Source organism: Tursiops truncatus, chromosome 4, assembly GCF_011762595.2.
Source record: "Tursiops truncatus isolate mTurTru1 chromosome 4, mTurTru1.mat.Y, whole genome shotgun sequence".
NCBI classification, from domain to species: Eukaryota; Metazoa; Chordata; class Mammalia; order Artiodactyla; family Delphinidae; genus Tursiops; species Tursiops truncatus.
Window position 1 is genome coordinate 17045595 of NC_047037.1, and position 26664 is coordinate 17072258.

At 42.8% G+C, this 26664-nt stretch overlaps 2 protein-coding genes across 9 annotated transcripts in view; one reads left to right on the plus strand and one right to left on the minus strand.

The window, feature by feature from the left end:
- The window catches only part of MED12L (mediator complex subunit 12L), a 327546-nt gene that overhangs the window by 111327 nt on the left and 189555 nt on the right, over positions 1-26664 (minus strand). The gene's annotated exons all lie outside the window — the stretch shown is intronic.
- On the plus strand, positions 431-23815 carry GPR87 (G protein-coupled receptor 87). 8 transcript variants are annotated; one of them, XM_019934353.3, is made up of 5 exons: positions 436-718; positions 819-949; positions 9261-9408; positions 17828-17959; positions 22690-23815. In XM_019934353.3, the coding sequence occupies exons 4-5, from the start codon at positions 17926-17928 to the stop codon at positions 23730-23732; spliced, it is 1077 nt and encodes a 358-aa protein (XP_019789912.1). In that variant the 5' UTR covers positions 436-718; positions 819-949; positions 9261-9408; positions 17828-17925; the 3' UTR covers positions 23733-23815. The 8 variants fall into 8 exon arrangements, with proteins under 8 accessions (XP_019789916.1, XP_019789915.1, XP_019789912.1 ...); XM_019934354.3 differs by lacking the exon at positions 9261-9408; XM_073803700.1 differs by lacking the exons at positions 819-949; positions 9261-9408 and adding an exon at positions 4256-4426.

Below are 26664 nucleotides of genomic sequence, written 5' to 3' on the forward strand. Positions count from 1 at the left end.
TTTGTGTAGGTGAAAGCAGGTTATATGGAATTCAGCAGATTCTTGAATAAGACAACAGGTTTCCCAAGTTATCGATCACCAGTATGAACACATATTAATTTGTCTTTAATATATTGAATAATACCATGAAAGATCTGTCTTTTATAAAAGATATTCTGGTTCCTTTTTATCCAAAACTTAATTAGCAGGAAGGTTTGTAAATGCATATTTTCTGATTAGTAATAGGGAGTTCCCCTCCCACCCCCCAAAAAACCCTAAACACTGGGTCTGATTTAAGAGGGCCCAACGTGAGGCTTGGTGCCTTCCTCCTCCTTAAACAGCCCTCTGGCCCTGTGGGTTCCAGCCCTCTGTGTTCCCTTCTGGTGAATCACCATCTGATTCCTGCAGGTTCAGGAAATGTTCTTCCCCAGTCTACAAATCTCACCTACTCTCAGGTGTGAGTCATTTCTATTAGCAAGAGAGCGAGTTGCTCCAGTTGTCTCCGAGCAGGAGAGTTGGAAAGGGTGCCCCAAAGAACAATCTCAAGGTGGGCAGGGGAGCACCTACCTTCTCCGGCAGGGGCCAAAAAAAGAAAAGCTTATTTTTTACGCTTTAACAAAAAAACAACTTCCCTGCCAACCTTAGTTTCAAGGTTTATTCTTAATTAGAGTTGAGAAGCCTGTTTCGACTTGAAGACACCCGTATCAGGTGAATGGAGAGCCAGCTACCGCCATGAAAGGTAAATGAAGTTGTTTTTTTTTTTTAATTTTCTTAAAAGCCATGGTTGGTAGGACGCAGCCCTGATTAAGAGTATAATTATACCTCTGCTTAAATCTGAGGTCTGAAGAAAAAGTGGGGGTTAGAATGCTAAGTGGATGAGATCCACAAGCTCTCTTTGGGAGGAACCACTTTCTGAAACGAGAGTCATCGTACTTCATGGAACTTCCCGGTTTCCAGCTCAGGGAGGCAGGTAATGCAAACCGTGCACTGTGCCTTCAAACGTGGAAACGGTATTTTGGAAATCACTTCTACTAAGTGGATTTTTAAATCACATTTGCTTTATTAGTTGAGTAAAATCCAAAGTCCCTTATAATGGTTTCCCAAGACCCCAAACTGAAATTCGTTTCGTTCACTTTTCTTTTAAAAAGAGATCAAGAGAAAAAAAGATGATTTTCTCTCCTAACTGCCTCATTTTGATAAAAGAATCTCAATCGTTTCGTTGTAACACAAAGAACAGGGCGATCCTCTTTCTGATTCCTTAAGAGATCATGTTAAAACATGTCAGGAAAGTCGCTGAGAAAACTGCCTAACTAGTGACGAACGGCTTAGGGACAGCTTAGGTCTGGTTCACATTCAAAGTCGTGGGGAAGCTCTTACTTCACTGAGGGAATCAAGAAGCCAGCAAGGAGATCTGAACTCTTCTAAGTTATAATAAGGATTCTGAAAGATAGGGGAGCCTAAGGTAGGGTGACTTTTCAATTTACTAGGTTAAGATTTATCTGCTACGGAGTTTTCTATCGTATTCTCAAAGTGAATCTTTCAAGTTAGGTATATTACCATTTTCTAACAAGGACTTCCTTTCATAATTCTGATTAGAGACTTCGATTTACTAGCAAAATGAACAACAAAAACTTTGGTTCCATATTGCCAAACAGAGCCAGACACTTTTTATTTTATACTATTATCTTATTTATACTGTATTGTTATTTCTGCCAGTTCAAGGTTAACAGTCGTTTCCTCCTTGAAGCTAAGGGATCAAGGGGACGTGTTGTTTTAGTCCTTCAGCAAAATCCTATCCTAAGACTACTGTTTCCAACACCTATTCAAGAAGTGTTCCAGGTATATGTGGGTTAAGGAGAAGGGGCTGGGGGAGCAGTTAGATTGCTGAGTACCATACACTTAAGGAAGGAGCCTAGAAAAGAAAAAGTCATTAGTCAGAAAATCCTAACTATTTCATGAAGAGACCCAGGCAAAAATTTCCTGGCTAGAGACAGCATGTTGGGAGGGCTTATTACACTCTGGGATATGGGTGGGAGATGGAAAACTAAATTAGAATGGATGTTTTTATTTAGGTTAGTGGTATCTGTGCCCCGCTTCAGAGTCTGTCTACTTTCCTTCCTTCCTTCCTTGATATCTCAGGGTTTCACTTCCTTTAAGAACAAAAAATGTTACCCATAGCCCTGTCCTCTGAAAAAATGCCACAGAAACTTAAAACAGAAGAGACACAGACGGCCATTTGTTCTCTGTACTCCTATAAGCTGAGGAAAAACTAGGAAAACCCATGAAACGCCCTCAGAGCTCGATAAAAGGAATGGTGGTGAAGGCAGGATAGAAGGGAGGTGAAATTTAGGCGAAATCACCTGGGAGCATCCCACAGTCTCCAGGGGGCTGCTGTGTGCAGGATGGGACAGGACTTTGGTTTAAAGCAGAAAGGCCAGCCGGGGTGTGGGCGCTGACAATGTCAAAAGTTACGTCCGACTTGAGCCTCTTAACTTCCTCAGGAGCTCACTGATGCCTCTCACACTAAAATGAGGGGATTAGATCGGACGGTTGTTCGAGGCCCCTTGTATGGCTAGATTCCCACGATCCAGGTGATGTGCTGAGGCACTAGGGTTGGTTAACAAGAACCCAAGGCTTGAACCACATGCAGATGCTGGAGAGGACACTGTAGGGTCAGTGATGAGGAAGAAGACTGGTCCTCCCCTTTTCTGTCCCAGCCAGCTATGTGATGTTCATCAAATCTCAACCTCCTTAGAGGCCCCAGATTCTTCCTCTGCAAGGCAGAGATGAAGACAGTCTGCTCCTGCTTCCTCGGGTGGGAAATTCTGCATTAGTACAAGTGGAAGGGCCAACTGCTGTTCCTAGAGCTGTTGACTATCTGAAGTAGACAGGAGAGAGCAGAGGCAGCCCAGACCCTGTGGTTTAAAACTAGATGAGATGAACCACGTGGAAAACATCACGGTGAACAAGAAACGAGAGGCAAACCTTCTGCTTCAGGCCATTGATTAAAGCCAAGCCCCTATCCAACCTGGCAACAATTTCCAAACTTTCTAACCTCCTCATACATGGGCAGAACAGAACGTTCATTCTTCCTCTTGTGCGTAATTAGCACATCTTAAGTTTCACTGACATTCTTATTATCCAAATGTGAAAAAACCTTACACTAAAAATGCATTTGAAGGAGAGCGCTGATAAAGATTCACTTGGTATAAGCCATCACATTAAGTCATACGTATCAGTGATTCTATAATTTCTCTTATAAGGCAATTTCTAATAATAATTTCCAACATTTTGGAAGAAGGGAACTCCTTAACTGACTTTTTCTAATGTATTAGATAGAACTCGTACGACACAAACTGTCCTTCTAAACCTTATTATTGAAACAACAATCACTAACGTGCACTGACACCTTAATATAGGTCCAAGACTACTTCACATTTTAACATAGATTATTTTCTTAGAAAACCTCACACAACCTGAAGACATATACTGCTGTTACCTCCGTGTTACAGGTGAGCAAATTGAGGCTTAAGTGGTATGCAAGTAAGCAGCAGAGCTCTGACCTTGAACCCTGTCTGCCTGCAGTCAACCATGCTCTCAGTCACTACTTTTTAGCGTTCTAAGCAAACTCAGTATTTGCTATTTGGGACCTCTTTTTTTTTTTGGTCAGTAACTTAACAGGTAAAATTGTACCGATCTGTGATTTATTTACTGTACTACTTGACTGAGGTAGATAAGTGGCTGTCTTGGGCACATCATGCCCTACAATCACGTTGGAGCTACTTGATTACCTAGTCTGCCCAAAGGAGAGACATCAGATTATAATGAACACATGAACCGCCCCCACCGGGCTGCGCAGAAATAGGAGCAAAAGAGTAGTTAAGAGCCCAGCACTTGGACCGACCTCTGTTCAAATCCAGGTTGTGCCCTCACCAGGTGTGCTAGCCTGGGTGAGCTCCAGCGGCACATGTCTGCTGCAGGAGCCTCTGCAAGTCTCAGTTTCTTCATTTGAAAAATGGGCGTACTATTCTTACTACCACTCAGGAAGCATCTATACGGTGAGCTTTTCCAAGATGCCAAGCTCCAATAAAAGATCTATAAGGCTTGAATGACATAATACTGTGGTAATACCTCATTCAATGCTCAAATCAATCCTATATGAGTGTTTTACAGAAGAGGAAACGGAAGCATAGTGGGGTTAGATGACCTGCCTAAGTAAGTGGCAGATCTGCAATTTGATTCCAATGTCTTTTTGATCAATTAAAATTTATCTTAGGGCTTCCCTGGTGGCGCAGTGGTTGAGAGTCCGCCTGCCGATGCGGGGGACACGGGTTCGTGCCCCGGTCCGGGAAGATCCCACATGTCGCGGAGCGGCTGGGCCCGTGAGCCATGGCCACTGAACCTGCGCGTCCAGAGTCTGTGCTCCGCAACGGGAGAGGCCACAACAGTGAGAGGCCCGCGTACCGCAAATATATATATATATATATATATATATATATATTTATCTTAATAATTTAGAACAGTCGTAGGCACAAAATAATATTAGTCAGCATTTGCTGAACCCATACGCTTATTAACTTTGTTGTTGTTGTTGTTATTGTGACTAGCAAGACAGAAACACAGACTCTTCAGCTACCAGAGGAGGGTTTGCCTGTAGTCTGGACATGCTCTCAGGTTAGAGATATTACCGGCTCTCAATCTGTCTTCTGAAACTCCACTTTTCAAGTCCCTGAGTCTAAAGAGAACCCTTTGCTAAAAACATCAAGATTCTGGCTGCTTCCAAAGTGGAAGCCAGTATAATAGGGGCTGCAGAAACAAAATATCCTAAGGTCCCTGCACTAAAGGAGCTTCTGATCTAGTTGAAGAAAGAAAAATCGTAACAGAAAAACACTTGGGCTGTCAGCACTGAGCTGTGTGGCTCTCCGGCTGAGAGCTGACAGAAGAGACCCAAGAAAATAATTCATGGGCATGAGTTGCCTCAAGATGGCAGGCATTTTAGGGCCTGCCACACTCCTTTTGGGGTGGAAGACCTGCCTGTCCAAACCTGTTCCTCCTCATAACTGCCAAACTCAAAGGTTAGACGTGAAACTGAAAACAAATCATCAATGAGCTTCTCAGAGCTCATTGCAAATTAGATAAACGGACTAAAGGACAAGTTGGAAAAGCTGCAAAATTGTTTACTGGTTGTATTTATAAAGAGGCCGGTCCTTCATATCGTGACTGGGTACCCTGCGGCTACTCACGGCGCACAGTAACATGCAAGCCTCAAATAATAACAGCTACATTATTTTTTGGTTGTTTCAACCAAGCATGTTAAAAGTCCTGGAAAATGAAAACTTTAAACAAAGTCTCGCACTGTGTCAAAATTGTCTATGTAGAACCCATACGATACACAGCAATATGACTAGATAAAGAACAGTGGATGCTGTCGAAAAGGTAACTACTATATCAGTGTATCAGTGAGCAACGTAATCATGATCACTGTTCAAAAAATAGTACGGTTTCAGCTCTTCAACATCAATATTCTCTTTTCCCGTTAGCCCGAAACATTCTAATTTCCTGTTGCAAAGACGAAACAAAATATCTATGTATATTCTGTGGTATGAAAAAGAAGTATCCACACGGTGCCTACAGCCACCGGTACAACAATGAAAAGGGGCGACCGCACGTAGATAGCAGCTCAAAGTTCAGCCGAAGCCATCCTACGGAGGCAGATGGTAGAACATACTTTTACCACATTGCTGTTTCTTCATAATTAATCGAGCAGAATCTCTCTGCCCCCTTCTCCCCAGTATACCTGATTCCAGTTACCAAAATTTCCCAAGTGCTAGACATGTTAAGTTAGACCATATGAAAATGCCATCTATAAAAACATTTCCATTTCAGTTCAACCTAATGCATCAGCATCAAGGAAGAAGACACCTTAGAGCTTTTGAGAAAGTATTCATCCCAAAGCGAATACAATGCCATTCAGTTCTAAAATCCTATAATGAACTCTCTCGTCTTACAAGGGCATCGATTTCAGGTGAAAAGGAAAATATTAAGTGAGGGGGAAATTACTAAAAATGAGGGGCAGGTTTGGAGCTGGCACTGGGTAACAAGGCTCTAGGTCCCCCAGGGTACTGGTACAAACCCCATGGAGAGACCTGGGGCAGCCCCACCATGAAGTCAGATGTCACAAACTGTAACCCACAAACCGGCTTTATTTGGTCTGTTTTAATGAAATTAAGCCAGAATTTTTTTAATTTAAATTTTTGAAATTCATGCAATTTTATATAAAAATCCATTTTTTATAGTCTCATGGCAGGTGACCCACACACCTGCATGGCAACAGCCCAGAGCCTGGAAGTGGGGCAACACTCCGCAGTTCACCGCAGCCCCCAGCCTTCCCGATCATTTTTCCTAACACCGAAGCTGTTAGCTGTATTTTACTGGCCTGATGGTGCTGCGATTATTTCTTCTTATACCTGGCTCACTTTTCTCACTGACATTAGATTTGGGGCTCTATCTGAATTTGCAATCCGTCGCTTTAGTCCCCTCACTTCACAGTGAGCTGTTTAGAAACATCAGAGGACAGTGTTGGATCAGCTTCTCTCCTGGTCTTTGGCCATGCCTTACGCGAGATCACCTGCCAATTCCTATTCTCTCTGCCCTTCCCGGGTTGTACTGTTTCACTTCGTTCATAAAGAAAAAAAGATAATTAATGCCAGTGAAGTTGACAGCAGGAACTACTTTAAAGAAAATGTTATATATGTATGTACGTGGGTGTGTATGTATTCACACACACACACACATTATACAAAATAAATTATCTGTGATGCCAGATCTTTTTACTACATTGGGGTGGGGGTGGGGGTGGGGTGGGGGATTTATTTATTTATAAATTGAAGTACTGTTGATTTACAATGTTTCAGGTGTACAGCAAAGTCATTTGGTTACAGACAGACATTTTTTTCAGATTCTTTTCCATTGTAGGCTATTATAAGATATTGAATATAGTTCCCTGTGCTACACAGTAGGTCCTTGTTGTTTATCTATTTTATATATAGCAGTGTGTATCTGTTAATCCCAAAAACTCCTATTTCTTGTTTTTATGAGAGGAAAAAATGAGACACGGTGAGGGTTTGATGCCAATGAAAACTGTACAATATCCACTAGCATTCAAGACCTCACTAAAGAATCTTTACCATTGATGGTAGGGGTTGAAACTGAAGGAAGACTTGTCTCTTAAGTACCTGTCTTAATTCATTAATTTAAACAAAAAGCATTGCAGTGTCATTAAACTGTGATGCGAAAAACTAGGGTAGCTAACTTGACACCCAATTCTATTGAGAGTGGCCTTGAGGACACCTACCCACTCATCCACAACCCAGATAACCACAGTGATGACCTCATTAGAATGGTGACCATGGCAACCACCATCATCACCGTGAAGAATAATTACGACCCTTTAAGTATAAGTATAATGCTTAAGCCATTAAGTATAATGCTTAAGCCATGGAATGACCCTTCGAAAACAAGGAACAACATCTCCATAAGCCTGCGAAAAGTACTCTCCTTTCTTAATAGGTTGGTAAATGGTAATCAAACAACTGAAGACTTACCTGGGGTCTTAGATTCTGAGCATTTTTTTTAAGGGACCAGAAGCCACTTGAAATGCATTTGGGTTAGAACAGATTCATTCAAAACCACTACCCTGGCTATTGGGACTGTAGCCTGTAACCTCTCTGACCAGCTAACTCTGTATTAATAGTCCAGAATTTCACTGTGTATACATTAGACTTTCCCTAAACAGAACACAAAAATATACATTTCAATTAAGGAAACGATAAAAATTGGACTATATGAGTAATAAGATTTTCACTGTTAAGCAGAAAAAAGATTTGCCGGGAATGACATTGCTGCAGCACTTACAATATAAAATGGACTTGCACACAGTACCTCTCCAGATTCTCACAGTGCCTTTGCGAGCCAGGCCAGGTACTTATTATTTTCGTCATTTCACAGACAGGCAAGCTCCAGCTCCGAGAGCTAAACGGCTTTGCCCAGGGTCAGAGCCAAAGACTCAGTCAAAAACGTAACACCTGCCGATTGCAGTGAGGTCCAGGGCACCGTCCAGGCTGCTTCTGAGGTGCCACTGATCAAGCCAAGCAGCACAGCGGAGAGGCAGCCTGTTCTGGGGCCACAAAACCTGGAGCTCGTCTCCTGGCTTTGCTTCTCACTGTCTGTGTGACGTTGAGCAAGGTGTTGAAGCTCGCTGAGGCTCTCCACCTGCACAGTGACCAGGTCTGGGGTAAGGTTATAAGGAAGCATTAGACACAAACCTTGCCTTCAAGGGGTTTACAACCCAGTTCACACCACCCTCCACCCCTCGCCCTCCCCCCTCCCTACATCAATCAGTGAGTGAGTGAGTGAGTAACTAAGGAAGTAATCAGAGGTCACCTGGAAAAAGAAAAGTTAAATCCAAATGTGAACCAAAACATACTTAATTGTAAGCTACAGGTGTCAAGCATAACTTTGCAAAGAGAACTTCAGGGTAGTACCTGAAAAACCAGAATGAAGGCTGTGTGCTTTGCATTCCAACACCTTTGGGTCACTGACTCCAAGCCTGCATTAATGAAGTGCCTTATGAATACAGTGACCTGATTCTATCACAGAAAGAAGTCAATATACCCAGTGAGGTAACTTGTTTGTTTCCCAAGGCCTTCAGCAGAGCTGTATCTTAGCAGCATTGGAAGACACACACACACACACACACACACACACACACACACACACACTCACTCTCTCTCTCTCTCACTCTCTCACACTCTCTCTCTCTCTCTCTCTCTCTCTCATTCTCTCTCAGGCTTAAATTGGAAAAGATTCTTACGTTACAGGTGATTCCAAAATGCAAGAAAGGCTGCACCTTTCACCAGAAGTTTTGCCTTAGGTGGGTCTTGTGAACATTACATCTCTCCACTGAACTTTAGGGACTACAGCAGTATTCCCATATGCTCTACTGGCTTAGTATAGCTTTTCTACAAGAAAGTGACCCCTCTCCACCCTCCCGCCAAAAAAAACCCCTCAGATCTGAAATTCTTGCAGTTCCAGATGCGAGCTTCTTAAGAACACATTGAAAAGTGGAGGACAAATAAGAGAGAGAATTATACTACAACTCTGTCACTTGAGAACCACCATCACCAAATAATCAGTCCAAAAAATCGTGAGCAGCAAGCTCTACGGAGCTTGCTCTGGGGAGCAAGCATTTAACTGGCATTTATCTTTCAAATCTTGACCAGAAAGGCAATAACGAGGCCCTGGGAAGCCGGGGAGAATTAAGGATCGCATGGCCTGCTGCGCTCGCCTGCCGGCTCTGCCTGCTGAGGAGGGAGTTCCCCAGCCCGGCACAGCAGCTGCCCGCCCGTGTGGAGACCTAGCCCGGGAACGGTGAGAACAAAGCTGTGTGCCCATCGCAGCAGGTCCGGAGCCCCGGGTGCTGATGCTCCCCCGGTCTTCCCACCGCCCTTCCAGGCTACAGCGGAGGTTTGCGCATCCAGCTCACCTGGGTTCAGTCAAGCCTCTGCTCCACCGTTAATAAACCTTTCCTTCCTTGAGACACAGAATCTCCATTTTTCCAACCATAAAAGCGGTTTAACAATACGACCAGTTAGGGTTTTCACTTAAAGGCCTCAGAAGAGGGCTGGGCACAGAGAAAAGGTCAACTGTGACAATTAATTAATTCTCGGGTGTGCACTAAACAACAAGATCTCCTGCCACTATTCTTTGTGGGTTGCTAAGCGGTACCAGGAAAGTCATTTTGCTAAGAATGCTAAGTGTTGGTCACCGAAGCGAGAAAAATCAGGAGTTGGTAGAGAGGGAGGAAGAAAGGCATGTTTATAGTCAACGTAGGACATTCGATGATCCATATAGGTCAAATGTCGTCATAGAAGAGTAAACGATAAACGCACCGAGAGTTACAAAATCAAGCGCCTACAGGACCTGGCGAGCAATGCTCCCGAGTGAGGAGGCCCAGGGACGTCGGCAGAGGATGCCGTGAGCTGGTGACCCAGACAGCATATTCTCCAAAAGGAAGAGTCAGCGAACACTGCTGGACTGTTCACGCTCACTGTGGGCAGATCTTCTTTTCCAAGATAGGATCCAAAGCTGCATTCTTAAGTGAAATTTCCTGCTGTTTTCCACATGGTTCAGGCCAAGCCAAACTACATCTCCAGTTTAGAAGATCCGCAGTTCCCTCACGAGCTTGACAGGGAAAACAAATCCCACCGCTGCCCTATCCTGGCCCTCCCGTTTCCGGCCCTCCAATATCAACCCCAGAATCGCTCTGCATGTGGACTCCAGGGCAGGGTAATGGGAAAAACTGCAGATAGGGTTTCAGTCAGATCTGATGGGAATGCTGATCCTACGCATTACTGGCTGTGTGAGTCAGGGCAAGTTAATTAACATGTCTAAACCTCGGATCTTCCCAGCTGGGGAAGAAAATGGGAATAAAACACACCTAGGGCACGGGCTGCTATGAGGGTTGCAGGAGAAATCAAGCACCAAGTTCAAGGCCTAAGATAAAGGAGACACTGAGGACATGTTCATCCTTTTCTACCATTTCATTTCACTCATTTAAAAAGCCAGCTTAGGGCTTCCCTGGTGGCGCAGTGGTTGGGAGTCCGCCTGCCGATGCGGGGGACGTGGGTTCGTGCCCCGGTCCGGGAAGATCCCACATGCTGCAGAGCGGCTGAGCCCGTGAGCCATGGCCGCTGAGCCTGCGCGTCCGGAGCCTGTGATCCGCAACGGGAGAGGCCACAATGGTGAGAGGCCCGCGTACCGCAAAAAAAAAAAAAAAAAAAAAAAAAAAAGCCAGGGTAAAAATAACAACATCGCAACACAGTTAATAGTCAAAGGATCATATCAATGGTTGGCTGGAGAAAACCTAGAAGGTCTCCTCTCAGCCTCGATGCTATCTAACCTCAGGAATGGCTGTGAAACCCAGGACTGCCACAGACATCGCCTTCTTGAGAGGTTTCGTCAGCTCTCAGCTAGGGGAGCAGTAGGTGGCATGACAGGGTTCCTGCCCATCAGTGAGATCCTGGACCCAAGCCCATGACTACAGCTGAAGCAATGCTCATCCCAACACCCTGCAGGCGCTGGGACGCGCAGAGTACGCACAGCGGCTCTGCTGTAAACTGCACGGGGGGCCCGGGAGCTTCGGTGCTGCTGTTGAAGAAGGAGCAGGCAGATGAGGCTCAGAGGCAACCGGTACGAAGCTCTTAGAGCAAAACGATCAAATGACTCCTCACGGGGCGGCTGAAACTACAAACCACGCAACAGTTCTCAGGTGGTGAGAAATGAGTTTCATTCACCCTGTGTCCAACCCATCAATCACTAAATGCATTCTACTGTGTACCTACAACACGCAACAGGGGCTTGTAAGACTTAGCCCATACCCTGCACAGCTGTGCCAGATGCTTCATAAACATTCTCACTTCAACCTCACCCCATAGTGGATACATCATCACAGCCACTGTACACAGGAGGAGACTGAGGGTCAGAAAGCTGAAAGGCAGCAGAGCTGGGGTCGGCACCACACCGCCACCATGTCGGCCAGGGGTAGGAGCAAGGGTTTGTTTGTTTTGTTTTTTTAAGCCAAGTGAGGAAAAATATTTTTAAATGTAAGACATGAAATGAGAAGCTTAGCAGAATCTTCCATTGGTACTATATCTACCTCTACCCCCCACCCTCTCTCTCTTTTTCCTGTGGTAAGCATAGTGTTTTGTTCTTTTTTTTTTTTTTTTTTGAAAGAGTTGTCTGAAACCATTCCCTTACTTCCTCACCTCACAAGTATTACCCAACCCTTTGTCATCAGCCCTCTGCTCTGCCCCTACTTCCCCCCGTACCCAGCCCCTGCACTCAGGCAGCACGACATATGCAGCCCCGGCAAAGACCAACAGTGACCTCTCTGTTACTAAATCCCATCCAACGACGCTTCGCTGTCCTAGGTCTCTTGACTTCCCTGCAGAAGAAAACTAGTTATGACTTCTCATTTCGTAAACTCCCATCTCGGTTCACAGGCCATTAATCTTTGCCGGTAATCCTTCCAGTTCTCTGAGCACTCCTTCAGGCACTTCACCTTCCCGAGAATTGCTCCTTAAAAGCTTCGAAGTCAGCCTTCTCCTATTCTCACTCTACTGGGCAGGTTCATCCTGGGCAACCTCAGCCACTCCCATCGCTTTTTCTATCACAGGTCTTCTGTTGATCTTAAACGTACCTCACCAGCCAGGAGCACCTCCTCAGGCTCCAGACCTCTATCTTCAATTCCTTAGTAGACATCTCCACATGGATGCTATGCGGGCATCCTGAAATCAACAAACCTAAACCTGAACTCCACCCATTCTTTCATGTGCCCCTCCTCTCACGGGGCCCTAACATCAGTGAAAGAGACCGACACCCACTGCCAAATCCTGGGAGGACACAACACTCCCCGTCCCTTTGCACCAGCATCAGTCAGCCACTCACTGCTCAATATGCCTCGATCTGTCACATCTCTCCACCACTCAAGGCCATCATCGTCTCCCCAGCAGACTACTGCATGTTACCTTGGGCCATGCTCAGCATTTCCATGTGCTCCTTTCCCATCGGACCTTCAGCAAACCTGCCACAAGCCAGGCATCGAAGCTGCCATGGAACCTCCCTGATCCCTGCTTCCCCTCATCAGGGGACACCTCTACCTCTGGATGTCTATAGCATCCCAACCTCTCACTCTGTATTTTGTGGTCTGTTGTATGTCTGGATCCTCCAGTAGATTCTAAATTCCTTGAGGGCAGAAACTTACCCTCCCCTTTACCCTCTTTATAATCCCTGAGCGTGGACCATCAGTAGACTTTGAGAAAATGACCTCATAGAAAAGGTCAGATTCTGACCTTGACACTGAAGGGGAGGCAGAGATTCCCAAGGTAGGGAAACAGGGGGAGAAAGGAGGCCATGCAGGAGCAGGAATGGGTATGAAGAAAAATCGGGGACTGAACACAAGGCACGCCCCTGAGAGGCAACAGTTAGGTTAACGGAGAGAATCCCCGATCAGATGAAAATGATCGTGAATTCCATGTAGGCAAGGTTAGTGGAAATAACACAGGCAAAAGCTACGTTCACAAAGCACATAATTCATAAACATGTATTCTCACTTAACCTCATAATGATTCTATAGAGTAGGTATTATTGTCATCTGATTCAGAGGATTAATTATGGGACAAGAAGATTTCTCCCAAAGTTGAGTGCCAACTTTTAATTATCAGAACCCAGCATCTTTCGGCTTCCACACTCCATGATCTCCAACAGTAAATAATAATAATTCCTTATATTTCATTAGTAACTGTAATTCAAGAAGTTCCCTGTCTTATCATACTCAGGGTTAGAGAACATGATGACATGGGTAATTTAGAAAGAAGAATCTAGCAACAAGAAGCAGGACAGCCAGCTTCAAGAGGAGAGAAGCAAGAAGCAGGAAGACCAGAGAGGAGGTCAGTACAGGGCCACATGTGACACTAGGAGGGCCTGGATCTGGAAGATGACTGGGAGGAGCAAGGTGAGGACAGAAACAAAGGAATGATATTGTAACAGAAGAAGCAGAAAGACTAGATAAGTGACTGACTAGATGGGGGCAAGGAAGAGAGAAAGATCCAGTCCAGTACTGAGGTCTTAAACTCTCTCAACTAAGAGATGAACCAAATATTCATACACAGGGATGAAAGGAAAATGATGTGTGCCAAAGGAAGGAAAGACAGTTCAAGTTTAGAAATGCTGAGTTTGAGGAACACAGACAGACGACACACTCCAGCGTACACAGTGGATTGAAGTCTGGGGAAGGGAAGGTTGTAGAAGAGAGGTGATGGCCGACCATCCGAGGAGACATGCACGCTCGTGAGAAAAAGAAAATGCAAAAATGAGGAGCCGTGGCCTAAATTAGGGGAGGCATTTCATCTAGAGAAGGTAGTATAAGAGACGAAGGAGGCAAGAGGATACTCTCATAAGCCAGCTGAGGAGAATAAAACATCTCATTTCCCAAACCTGGAAAACAAACTTGACTCCAGAAAAATCCAAATATCATGTCTGAACTAATTAAAACCCAACTCTCTCATATAGTTTCCATAGGGATTAAGAAAATGGGAGTATGGATGCCCCCAAAGTACAAATAATCACCCACAGCCAGGGTCTCTGGATTTTGAACCGAATTCTAAAAGAAGAAACTCATGGGGCTTCCCTGGTGGCGCAGTGGTTGAGAGTCCGCCTGCCGATGCAGGGGACACGGGTTTGTGCCCCGGTCTGGGAAGATCCCACATGCTGCGGAGCGGCTGGGCCCGTGAGCCATGGCCGCTGAGCCTGCGCATCCAGAGCCTGCGCTCCGCAACGGGAGAGGCCACAACAGTGAGAGGCACGCATACCGCAAAAAAACAAAACAAAACAACAACAACAAAAAACATGGTAAAAGAAGAAAACTCATAAATGAATCATCCAGATCGCTAAGCAGTGCCCCTCACCTACGTCAAGGGGTGGCAACTCTTGCTGAACGTATTTTGCATTTCACTATCTTCTTCAAGAGGTGACAGGGAATGTGCTTACTAGGTGCTTTTTCCTGGCCTTGAAAACTCATCCGTTATTGCACAGTGAGCTGCTAGCTTGTATCTATTCCTTTCCTCTTCTGTATACTACTTGTTCCTTTTAAACTTCATTCAAATATAATTTACATACCATAATTTTCATCCATTTTAAATGTACAATTCAATGATTTTTAATGACTTTATAGAGCTGTGCAACCACCATCATAATCCAGTTTTTATCACCCTAATAGAACCCCTCACACCCTTACAGTGAGTCTCCATGCCCACCCCTAGCCCTCATCTACTTTCCACCCCTATAGACTTGCCTCTTCTAGACATTTCATCTTAGTGGTATTCTGTATCTGGCTTCTTTCCCTAGCAAAACATTTTTGAATTCATCCATATTATAGGTGTATTTCACTCCTTTTTGTTGCTGAGTAGTATTCCATTATGTGACTTTACTGCCTTTGGTTTATCCATTCATCAGTTGACATTTGGGGTGATTCAACTCTTAGCTATTATGAATAATGCTACTAAAAACGTATATGCTACCTGCATATAAGTCTTTGCATAGGTCTCTGTTTCCATTTCTCTTGAGTAGATACCTATAAGTGGAATTGTTGGGTCAGAAGATAAATTTAGGTGAAACTTTTTAAAAAACTACCAAACTGTTTTCAAAGTGGCCGTATGATTTTAAATTCCCACCAGCGGTGTACAAGGGTTCCTACCTCTCCACATCCTCGTTGACATTTCTAATTGTCTTTTTTATTTATAGCCACTCTGGTTGATGTGAAATAGTATCTCACTGTGTTTTTTATTTGAGTTCCCCCAATGACTAATGATATTGAGCATTTTTTCATGTGCTTTTGGTAAAATGTCTATACAAATCTTTAGACCACTTTTTAGCTGGGCTGTTTTTTTCTTATTAGGAAGTTGTAGAAGTTCTCTGTATGTTCTGAATTTAATCCTTCATCAGAAACATGATATGCAAATATTTTCTCCCAGACTCTTTTCCGTGTCCTCCTTAATGGCTGTCTGCTATCTCTTACTGCTGCTGTGGCTCACCCACTTCTAGACACTGCTTCTCCTCCAGTGTGGAGAAGCCATACTGGATTTCCTGTTATCGAGTAAGGTATAAGTGAAGCCAAAAAGATGGAAAACCACATAACTTGCCCACAGAGGAACAGAAAATTAGAGATGTCTTTCATGTAAACTCCTTGAAATGTTTCCATGAGAACTTGGATTCAAGAAAATAAGGTTTGCTGAAATCCAAAGGTCATTATTATGAAGTTTAGAAAACTGCCTCAATCCCAGTAAACTTTTATGAGTGGGGGAAAAAAAAGTAGGGTTTTACCTCCTTGCCTTACTTTAAAAACACGGCAACACCGACACTCAAAAAGGCGGGAGTCTAAGAGCCCTAATCATTGTCTACGATCCATTAACCAATAGATACCTTTTGACCACCCACTATATACCACCTACCCTAGTGATTCAAGGTGAGAGGCATGGACAGGGCTTCTAAACTCTCAAAAGAGATGATTGGTGGAGGGGAGGAAATCACTGAAAATTTGGACACCACTTTTTTTTTTTTTTGCGGTATGCGGGCCTCTCATTTTGTGGCCTCTCCCGTTGCGGAGCACAGGCTCCGGACGCACAGGCTCAGCGGCCATGGCTCACGGGCCCAGCCGCTCCACGGCATGTGGGATCTTCCCGGACCGGGGCACGAACCCGTGTCCCCTGCACCGGCAGGCGGACTCTCAACCACCGCGTCACCAGGGAAGCCCGGACACCACTTTTTCCATCTATTACCAAATCCAGCCCCTGAACTTCACGTGTTACTAGGGAGCAGAAGAGAAGGACAAAGTAACAGAGAAAGAAACATGTGCCTCTCCACTTGCGGCCCAATTCTTAAATATACTTTTGCCTCCGAAGTGCTCTCTCCCTGCTGACTCAGCAGATGCAACTGCTGATGCAATCAGACGATTGCCTTGTACTTGGAGGGGACGAGCTCACTTGGGGGCTCTCTGCAGCTGTGTGGTATAGAAGCAGTATCAGTGAGGGGACACGAAGGCCTCACATGGTTTCATTTCATGAGAAACAGTGCAACTTCCCTACAGTGAACTGTTCCCGAAACACACCTGGCTTCAGCAGCACACTCATGACAACAGTTCCCAGGATTTCTTCTCTCTTGGATCGACACCTGAGGAAAGTCAGAAAACAGGGACTAGACACAGAGAAGGCTGCTCAAGGAGAACTGGGGGGACTGTCCTAGAGCATTCAAAGCAATGTCACGTGCACATATGGTCTCAGGTAATCCCGATAAAAAGGTTGTGAGGAATCTGAAGCTCAGAAAAGTTAGGGTACTTAGCCCAAAATCACACACCAGTCACTCAAAGCTAATTTAATGATTCACTCCTAGCCAAACTCTGAGCTTGGATGGAATCCAGTTAGCACAGTGAAATACAGGGACTTACGAGACAAACGTTCAAATGGTAATAAATTCGTAATGGGAATCTATGTTTGAGGAAAACGTAGAAGCCCACATAAATCTGAGTCCTGATAGGGATTTTTTTTAGGGCCTTCAGTCCGAAATTCCAAAAAGGTCGGGTGACGATGAAGGTCACACAGCTGGTTAGTGTAAATCCAAAACTAGAACCCTAGAGATTACAGGAGTGATTGGATGCTGAATATATCTGAGCTTATAAACCACTCTTTACATATATCAGCGCTAGATCTCTTAATTTACATACAATTGGAGATTGTTAAAACGTCTCATCATGCATGTATGTAAGTACATGTGCTGAGGTTAGGGGCTGGGGCGTGTAGAGTGAGGCAGAAGCAGGATGGCAAGGCATAGGCTAATATGTCCTGAGCACATTCTTTGACCTAGGTTCTGACAGGTGCCTTATGGACTATGTCACATAATCCTTATCACACTCCTGTTGTATGGTTGCTATTATTCTCATTTCAGAGATGAGGACACTCAGTCACAGAGACGTTAAGTAACTTTCCCAGGGCCACACAGTGGTATTCAGATGGAGAGAGCATACACAGAAACGGTCCATGCTTCCTGGCACATGGAAAGAGCACAGAAAAACAGACAATTCTTATGTGGCACAGTCGTTCCTATCCAAAGAATAAGCCTTTTCTGAATCGTGGGGATATCTTTTCTTTTTTTCTTCTTTTTTTAAAAGTAAAGATCGAAATACTGTGTGTTCAAATTCCTGCCTAACTGTTTCTCTCCCCCCCACCCCGGCCCCCAGAAATCAAACCAGGAATAACCTATGCTGAGCCCTTGCGTCAATCGTCCCCGAGTGTTTCCTGACACGTATTTTTGCTTACAGTCCCTCAGAACTAAAGAATGGGGCTCAACGTGACATTTGCAAAATTACCAGGTAAGCGGTAGGGAAAACTGCAAAGAAAATCTTACTTGATCAATAACTGTTATTTACACTATGTGTCCATTTCGGGGTTTTAGCGGTCACCAACCAACTAACAAAATAAACCAGCATTTATCCTTGCCTTTCATTAAATGTAAAACAGCAAACATGCAGGGTGGCATCACTGAGAGAAATTTAACTTGCCGTCACTTTGTTTTTAAGCTTTGTTTCATCTAGAGACCATCTCTAAAAGAACAAGAAAGATTAAACTAATAATTGGGGAAGTTTTTCATACCCAAACTAAAGTACACATTACTTTTCAGATGTAACAGTCTAGATCAAGGTTCACTGAGATTCCCCAAGAGGTCAAGACAACATCTACCTACACTACTGGGTAGCTAGAAAATGGTCATGCGAGGGCAGCTGTGCCAGGGGAGTGACACTCTGCAATTTGCGTGACTTTGGTATTTCATTCCCACCTGGCAGGTAGAGCAGTGATATATCGTTGATACTTTCACACTTTGTGCCTAAGTGTGACATGCCCCAACGAGCAACAATGCAGCTTCACCAAAAGCAAAAGGACCAAGATTCTTCAACACATATCGTTCAGAAAGTGACTGCTATTAATGACACAAAAGTCAGAGAGTGAACATCTACTGAGTACTAGACACTGTGCTTGAAACGTATGCAGAGCATTTAACTCTCAGAAGATCCAGCAAAGTGGCCGCTATTTATTCCATCTTACAAAGTCATGAAGTGGCTGAACCAGCATTGTCAAAGAGGACTGCCTGCAATGCCCTCTATCTGCCCTGTCCGATACAGGAGCCACATGTGGCTGAAGCAGTATCTGGCTACAAAGCCCACGCGTTTCTCCAGCACACACAGGTGAACACACGATCCCCCTTACACACAAACACAGGCAGCCACAGCCGCAACACACACATCCCACAAAACCACTCTCACAAACCCACTGGCACAAAATGATGATTTACTGTGGAACCAGTGTTCGTATGTCATTGCCTCTGCTAATTCAGTTTAAAAGGAGTTGGAAGAGGGGGAGCAGAGGGGAGAATAAGAAAGGGATTTTTACCCTCAATTATCACCCTGTAATCAAGCTCTGCACTAAACAAACAGGGAATAACATCTTGGGAGATAAGGAGTGTGTGAGCTGTGAGAAAACAGCCTTTACACTGTCAAAACAGCTTCTAGTTTTTCTTAATTGAATCACCAAACTACTTGTCATTAAAAATGTTCCCTAACCTGGCCAAGCTCTTTACTGACAGCAAAGAACAACATGATAAAACCTCCTGGGGAAAGAAAGCCACTCACTTTTAACGGTCTTTGTTCCTGAGTGGGAACATTGCAGAGAAACGCTTCTGGGCATAGCCACAGACTTTGGAAAAACTGGGGCAATGATACAGAAGAGAAGAAAGGCTGGCAGGAAAGAATATACCACAGACTTAATTCTAAAAAAAAAAAAAAAAAAACTATGTCACACAGAACTCTCTATATTAAGTTCTGAACCTTCCAGAGCAACCCACAGATGGTTATTCCTGCTTCGCAGGAACCATTTTTCTCTCCACTACCATATTTATTGCATAGGATAACCCGTAACAGGCTTTAACCACTAATTTGTTTCAGCTGCCTCATAAATGTAGAATTTGTAAATGAAGTAATAAACAAGCCCAAGCCTATTCCACTGAATTAAGAAATCCTATATTCTAGAGCGTTAATCCCGTACATAAACTAAAGAAGCAAAACTGTGAGGTGACATGCTCAGCAGACTGTCTCAAAGCCACGGAACGGTTCAATAATCACTGTGGAACAAGGTTACTCATACCTGATGTTATTTATGACTCAGAGTATCTTTAAGGACTATTTCTGACATGCTGATTTAAGACTGTGTTTGATGATAAATATAACTGATCAGTAAATCGTCATTTAGTAAGAGTGCTTGTTCATACAATTAAAACTTTAAAGTATATAATAAACAGATACAAAATCCCTACCCAACCCTGAGAAGTATGGGTCCTTCCGTTCCACAACGGAAAAGCACAGCAGATCCAGGGAGCCGACACTAAGTGTGGAAATACTCCATGCCTATTATGCTATGGTTCGCAAACCATTCTACTTGCATTTACAATGGTTTTGAAAATCATTCGTTAGTAATTGTTACAAGGTATAACCAGTGTTTCAGGAGATGATGCAGCTGCCCCTTTTCAGGCTGGGTCCCTCAGCTAGACCACTTATCCTGTTTAAAAGTTACCTGTCCTCTCTCTACTTCCCTTAGGGTTCTATTCTGGGTTAGATGAAAGTAACTGTTAATAGTTTAATTGGGGAAATTAAGTCAAGCAGGTATCTTAACCCAGGTAAAGCTGCACATCTTAAGAAGCTTCTAAGGGCATGGATGCTGATGTAGATCTGATGGAGCAGAAGCGGCCAAGACTGAGACACTTCATTAAGTTAAAGACAGGCTTGAACGATCCTGTTCCAAGACAACATTTGAAACTGGCAACAGGAGTACAGATGGCAGCTGAATCAGGCATTTTAAACTTGTAAAGCTTAATAAGACTGTGGGTCTCATCATAACAGGCTAGTCCAGGTATAAATTACCAGCCTGTGTAAGGACGTTTAAGCCAGGAATACCAGTTTTTAAAAACACTGGTAGCAGAGAATAAAAGGGAAAGAATCACCAAGGGGACAAGGTTACTCGGGAAGAGCCTACACTTAAATTTCAGGCAGCATAGTTGCCTGTATAGTTGATTTACAATGTTGTGTTAGTTTCTGGTGTTTAAGAACCTGTTTTTAGATTATAATCATCGAAACTATCTTCCTGGGTTCGCTTCTTCAAAGAAGGGAAACAAAATATATACTTCGCCGCCTGTCATGTAGGGAAATGAGGGCTAAATTCATGCTGTTAGCTCTAAAACAAAATCATTCCAAAACATAATTGTAACTATAGTAAACATTATTAGTGAGACGTGAAAATTCAGAAATGGCCTTCCTTGTCAACTTACATCCACACAGTTCATTTGTAAATTGTTAGCTCCAGTTTAAAAAAAAAAAAGACAAAATGTAACTGGATGGTCAAGAGATTTATGGGGGTGATTGCCCAGAGGGACTGCTGACAGCTGTGCAGGTCTGACCTCTGTGGAAGAGAGAGGGGAGCAAGGAGGCAGAGGAGGCAGATTCAGACTTCAGTGTAGTTTGAAGAAAGTTTTTTTTTTTTTTTTTTGCGGTACATGGGCCTCTCACCGTTGCGGCCTCTCCCGTGGCGGAGTACAGGCGCCGGACGCGCAGGCTCAGCGGCCCTGGCTCACAGGCCCAGCCGCTCTGCGGCATGTGGGATCTTCCCGAACCAGGGCACGAACCCGTGTCCCCTGCATTGGCAGGCGGACTCTCAACCACTGTGCCACCAGGGAAGCCCTGAAGAAAGTTTTGACCAGACTGATGCAAAGTCCTCCAGCCAAAGTCACTCGTCAGAGAAACCCCTACTGTCCCAGAAACAGGCTTGTCTTAGTATCATGTGCTCAGTTACTGGCTGGGAGCAGTCCATGCGAAGCATGGCATCAGCAAGAAAACAGTGCTGGGTTCAGAACACTGAGCTGGAGTTGCCCATCAATTACACTCCCTGCAGTAGGAGATCTGAGAGGCCCGTTCTCATGGCTGTCAGGCAAATCCAATGTTCATAAACCATTTCACTGATTATATGATACAGTGGTGCAGGTCTTTAACAACACGAACTCAAAATTCCAAAATAGCAAAAGGTTTAAAATTTTCATATTCTCAGCACAATACGTATAATCTAGACTTGTAAATTAAAATAGGTACCAGACTGCAATTATTTTTAATAACTGTCCTCCTTGAGAATGAATTTAAATATTAATGACAATTGTTCCTTTTTATTTCTCTTCCTAACGATGGTCCCTAAAGTTTCTTAAGTATTATAAAAAAAAAAAGTCATGGACAAAAAATTCAAAATGACCTGCTAGTTTTACTCTTTCCCAGTTCTTGATGATTAAATAGCTTAAAACTAAGAGAGAGAAAAAGATATTTCAAAGAGCGCCTGCCAAAGACTGCACTAAAAGAATAACCACATGCTACCATTCTGTTATATAAAATTCTAATTTTCTGCTCCCAAATTTTGTTGATTCTATTTGTAAGGATATCAAACACTGAATTAAAAATCTAATCAAGGTAGTTTTCACCGGTATATTTATTTTCATTTTCAAACAGTTAGCACAGAGAGCCAGAAATTCACATTTTACTCATGGGACTTGGGGGTGGGGGATTTAGGGGTGAGGTCACCAGTTCTTTTTTTTTTTTAATGTTTTTTCGTCTGTTTATTAAAGTATAGTTGATTTACAATGTTGTGTTAGTTTCTGGTGTATAGCAAAGTGATTCAGTTCTATATATATATATATATATATATATATATATATATATATATATATATATATATACACACACACACACACACATTCTTTTTCATGTTCCTTTCAATTATGGTTTATTACAGGAAATTGAGTACAGTTCCCTGCACCATACAGTAGGACCTCGTTGTGTGAGGCCACCAATTCTTTAGGCACTCAAAGTATTCACAGTGCAATAAACTGAGTCTTTAAATTACTAAAGACATCTTTTAACTAGCCCGAAACGGCAATAGTTCAGCCTGTGAGGAAGCCCAGCACTCTGTAGGGCAGGCATCAAAGCACTGAAGTGACGTCTCCCCGCTTCTCCTACAGATAATGAGCTGCACGGTCCAGGGAATCACACCCCAAGTAACACAAGCGATGGACCCGGAAAGAACACCACCATTAACAACGAATTTGACACTGTCGTCTTGCCTGGGCTTTACCTCGTCATCTTTGTGGCAAGCATCTTGCTGAATGGTCTAGCAGTGTGGATCTTCTTCCACATTAGGAATAAAACCAGCTTCATATTTTATCTCAAGAACATAGTGGTTGCTGACCTCATAATGACGCTGACGTTCCCATTTCGAATAGTCCACGATGCAGGATTTGGACCTTGGGACTTCAAGTTTATCCTCTGCCGATACACTTCGGTTTTATTTTACGCCAACATGTATACTTCCATCGTGTTTCTCGGGCTGATAAGCATTGATCGCTACCTGAAGGTGGTAAAGCCGTTTGGCGACTCTCGCATGTACAGCATAACCTTTACAAAGATTTTGTCTATTGGTGTCTGGGTGCTCATGGCTATCCTGTCCTTGCCAAACATCATTCTAACAAACGGTCAACCAACTAGGGAAAATATTCATGAGTGCATGAAACTTAAGAGTCCTCTGGGAGTGAAATGGCATAAGGCCATCATTTATGTCAACAGCTGCTTGTTTGTGGTTGTGCTGGCGATGCTGATAGGATGTTACATAGCCATATCCAGGTACATCCACAAATCCAGCAGGCAGTTCGTGAGCCAGTCCAGCCGGAAGCGAAGACACAACCAGAGCATTAGGGTGGTCGTGGCCGTGTTTTTCACCTGTTTCCTACCCTATCACTTGTGCAGGATTCCTTTCACTTTTAGCCACCTGGACAGACTCTTAGATGAATCGGCACACGAAATCCTATATTACTGCAAAGAAATGACGCTTTTCTTGTCTGCGTGCAACGTGTGCCTGGATCCGATAATTTACTTTTTTATGTGTCGCTCATTCTCAAGAAGGCTGTTCAAGAAATCAAATATCAGAACGAGGAGTGAGAGCATCCGATCACTGCAAAGTGTCAGAAGATCAGAGGTCCGCATATACTATGATTATACTGATGTGTAGGAGCTAAAGGCCACCAGGCCTTCTCTTGCTTGTCGAAGTCAATGTGTACAAAGTGTAAATAAATTTGTCTTTTGATTACCCTCGCTTGAGCCCATCGAAATATGGATGAAAAGAGAACTGAGATGATATGAAGTTGGGGTATAATTTGGAACTGAGAAAAACATTAAGGCATACCCAAAAAGTGAAATTAACAAGAGGTGGTGTGTGTCGCTGAGTGGCAGGGATCATGGCTCAAGGTTGAAGGAGCAGGTTACAGGTGCAGAAAAGGCCACAGCAATGCCAGCGCACTGCAGGAAATGCTTCCAGGAAATGCTGGTGCTCTGAAGCCACTTCTGAAAGAAGAGGAAGTGGAGGGAACTCTATCTAACCTGGATCCCTAAGATTTGGGAAAGAAAATGCTGTTTTCAACACAGCTCATACACTGCAGATGTAACTGAGTAAATATGGATTGCTAGGTCTTTCTGTCATTGTATCTATGGCCCATACACAACCTTTAGCCATTATCCCCTGTCTGTGTTTATTTATGTCTTATGCATATGAGAAAAACTTGCACAGTGCGGGGTGGGGGGTAGGCAAGAAAGTCCACCTGTGTTTTTTTAAGCAACGCATTTGAAAGACTTAAGTCAATTAACTGATTTTAAACTTAGATTATTTCAGAGAAAAAAAAAAGTGTGACCAAAAAAAAAAGAGTATTAAGACAAGTAGATTTTGGATAAAACACTCTGAACTTATGTTTGACATTCTTATACCCTATGCTGCATTTGAATCCTCCTGTACTAAGGGTAGAGAAGAGAATGTGAAGGCTTGGTTAATAATCAAGTATATATAGTTTATTCAAAAGCCACTTAATAGTCCTTATTTTAGAAAAACTAGAGTTTTAAAATAGTCTTCCTTTTGAGCTGTATCCCATCATTAATAGGGATATCATTAGTTTAAAAGTAACACCTTCAGGTGAAGAACAGAGCTCAATAAATCAAGTCAAAAAAGAACTATCTTAGAATAGTTTCTGCTTCGATATAAACCTTTGAGCCTTCATTCTTTTTCAAAGCCTTCAGCTGCTTGACCACTGACTAGATGCCTAATTTGTTCCTAACACTCAACAAGGAACCAGGGGAGCGTTAAAAGAACAGGAGTGAAGGCATGTTTGCTGAGGAAAAGGGAACATTACCGGTTAACGGAGACAAAGCAGACATACACATGCAAAACAGTGCGATATTTTATTTAGACTCTTGTAAACGATCTGCCTGCGAAATTCTAAAAAGCTAAAGTGAGCAAAAAAGAAGTCAAATATCCCACTCAAAAGTGATACTACCCACTTCCCTCTGTGTGTGTGTGTGTGTGTGTGTGTGTGTGTGTGTGTGTGTGTGTATTCTGTTAAAGGCATGTTCACCTCAGAACCTAAAAACTAAGAACCTACCATCTTTAATAGCATCAATGGCTCCATTTGGTGCTCTGAAATTTACCAAACCCCAGACTTCATTTAATCCTCTAAAATTCAGGCCTCAGTCTAAGAGGTCCTTAAAATATTTCAATCCCACTTGCATGTTTCTAAAATTGGATTGCTGTAGAGTTAGTGGGTATACTTTATGTAAGGGTGGATTTATTCTCTGAAATTACATGATTAAATCAATGGGACATCTTGAAACATTGACTTAGGAAAAAAATAGAAAGGATTATCCCTATTTTTTTAAAGCTATATTACCAAAACATCAGAATCATACTGCTTGTTTTTTACACCAACGCTCACATTGTGGTCACAAAAATTACTTATCCAGGCCAACCAAGAATGAATCATTTATATAACTAACATAATATCAACAGGAATAGCATAAAATATTGTGCTGGTGTCATAAGTTAATACAAACTACTGCATTAATATTGAAGAAAATAAGCATTCTATTTGACTGGTTTTTAATTAATTGATAATTTGGAAACAATCTTAAACTTGAAATCTAAAATCTCTTACATGGAGCCTTTGGATTATAGTCAATGTTTCAGGACCCTCTTAAGGCAGCAATAAATAACAAAGTTAGTCTTTATTTTATGCAAATGAGAAACATATTCAGATACTTTCAAAAAGAAATTTTTCTATTACTTATAAAACTTACATGCAGAGAAACTGACTAATAGAAAATCTTCAGTGGATTACTAACTCTGTTATATTCATTATACCGTTCATACCATTTTCTTCTCATTTCCAAACAGTATATCATAATTTTTTTCTCAACGAAAGCTTCAAGGGAATGGTAACAAGGAAAATCCATAAATTTAGGTAAACAGCTAAGCCAAAATTGTGCACAGAGACAGTACAACCTAAACCACACATTTTATGATCATTCTGGAGAAATGTGATATATGTGAAAAAAATAAACAAAAAAAACAACAAGGGCAAAATAAAGCTTGGGGGTCACTTAAATCTCATAAATAGAGAGTTTTCTCCCAGACAGAACACCGCAAGAAGACAGCTATCAAATCAATAAATACTTACTAGGCACATACCATGTAAAAAAAAAAATGTCTAACATTATATTTACAATAATCTTTGGCTATATCTAAGTAAATTATAAAAGTAAATATTTCTTAAGATCAAACATTTTCAAATTTCAACACAAACATCTGGTAGATGCTGACTTAGCTCCCGTCCCCAGCCCTCTATCACCATCTAGTGGTAAAATTCATGAAACACCTGAAGAAAACGACTCCTGTCCTATTTACTGCTTGCGACTGACTACACAATAACATGGCCTAACCCTTCCCTCCTCCCCCGAGTATTCCTTCAGTCATCTCTAATGCTAAGGTACACCAAAAACAGTCCTGGAGCTGCCCAGACAAATGTATGCTGGAAATGTTTAAAAAAATAATTGATACCTATAAGAAATTATCTTACAGATGTTAAAAAAACTAAAAAGGCTGCAACATACATGGATTTCAC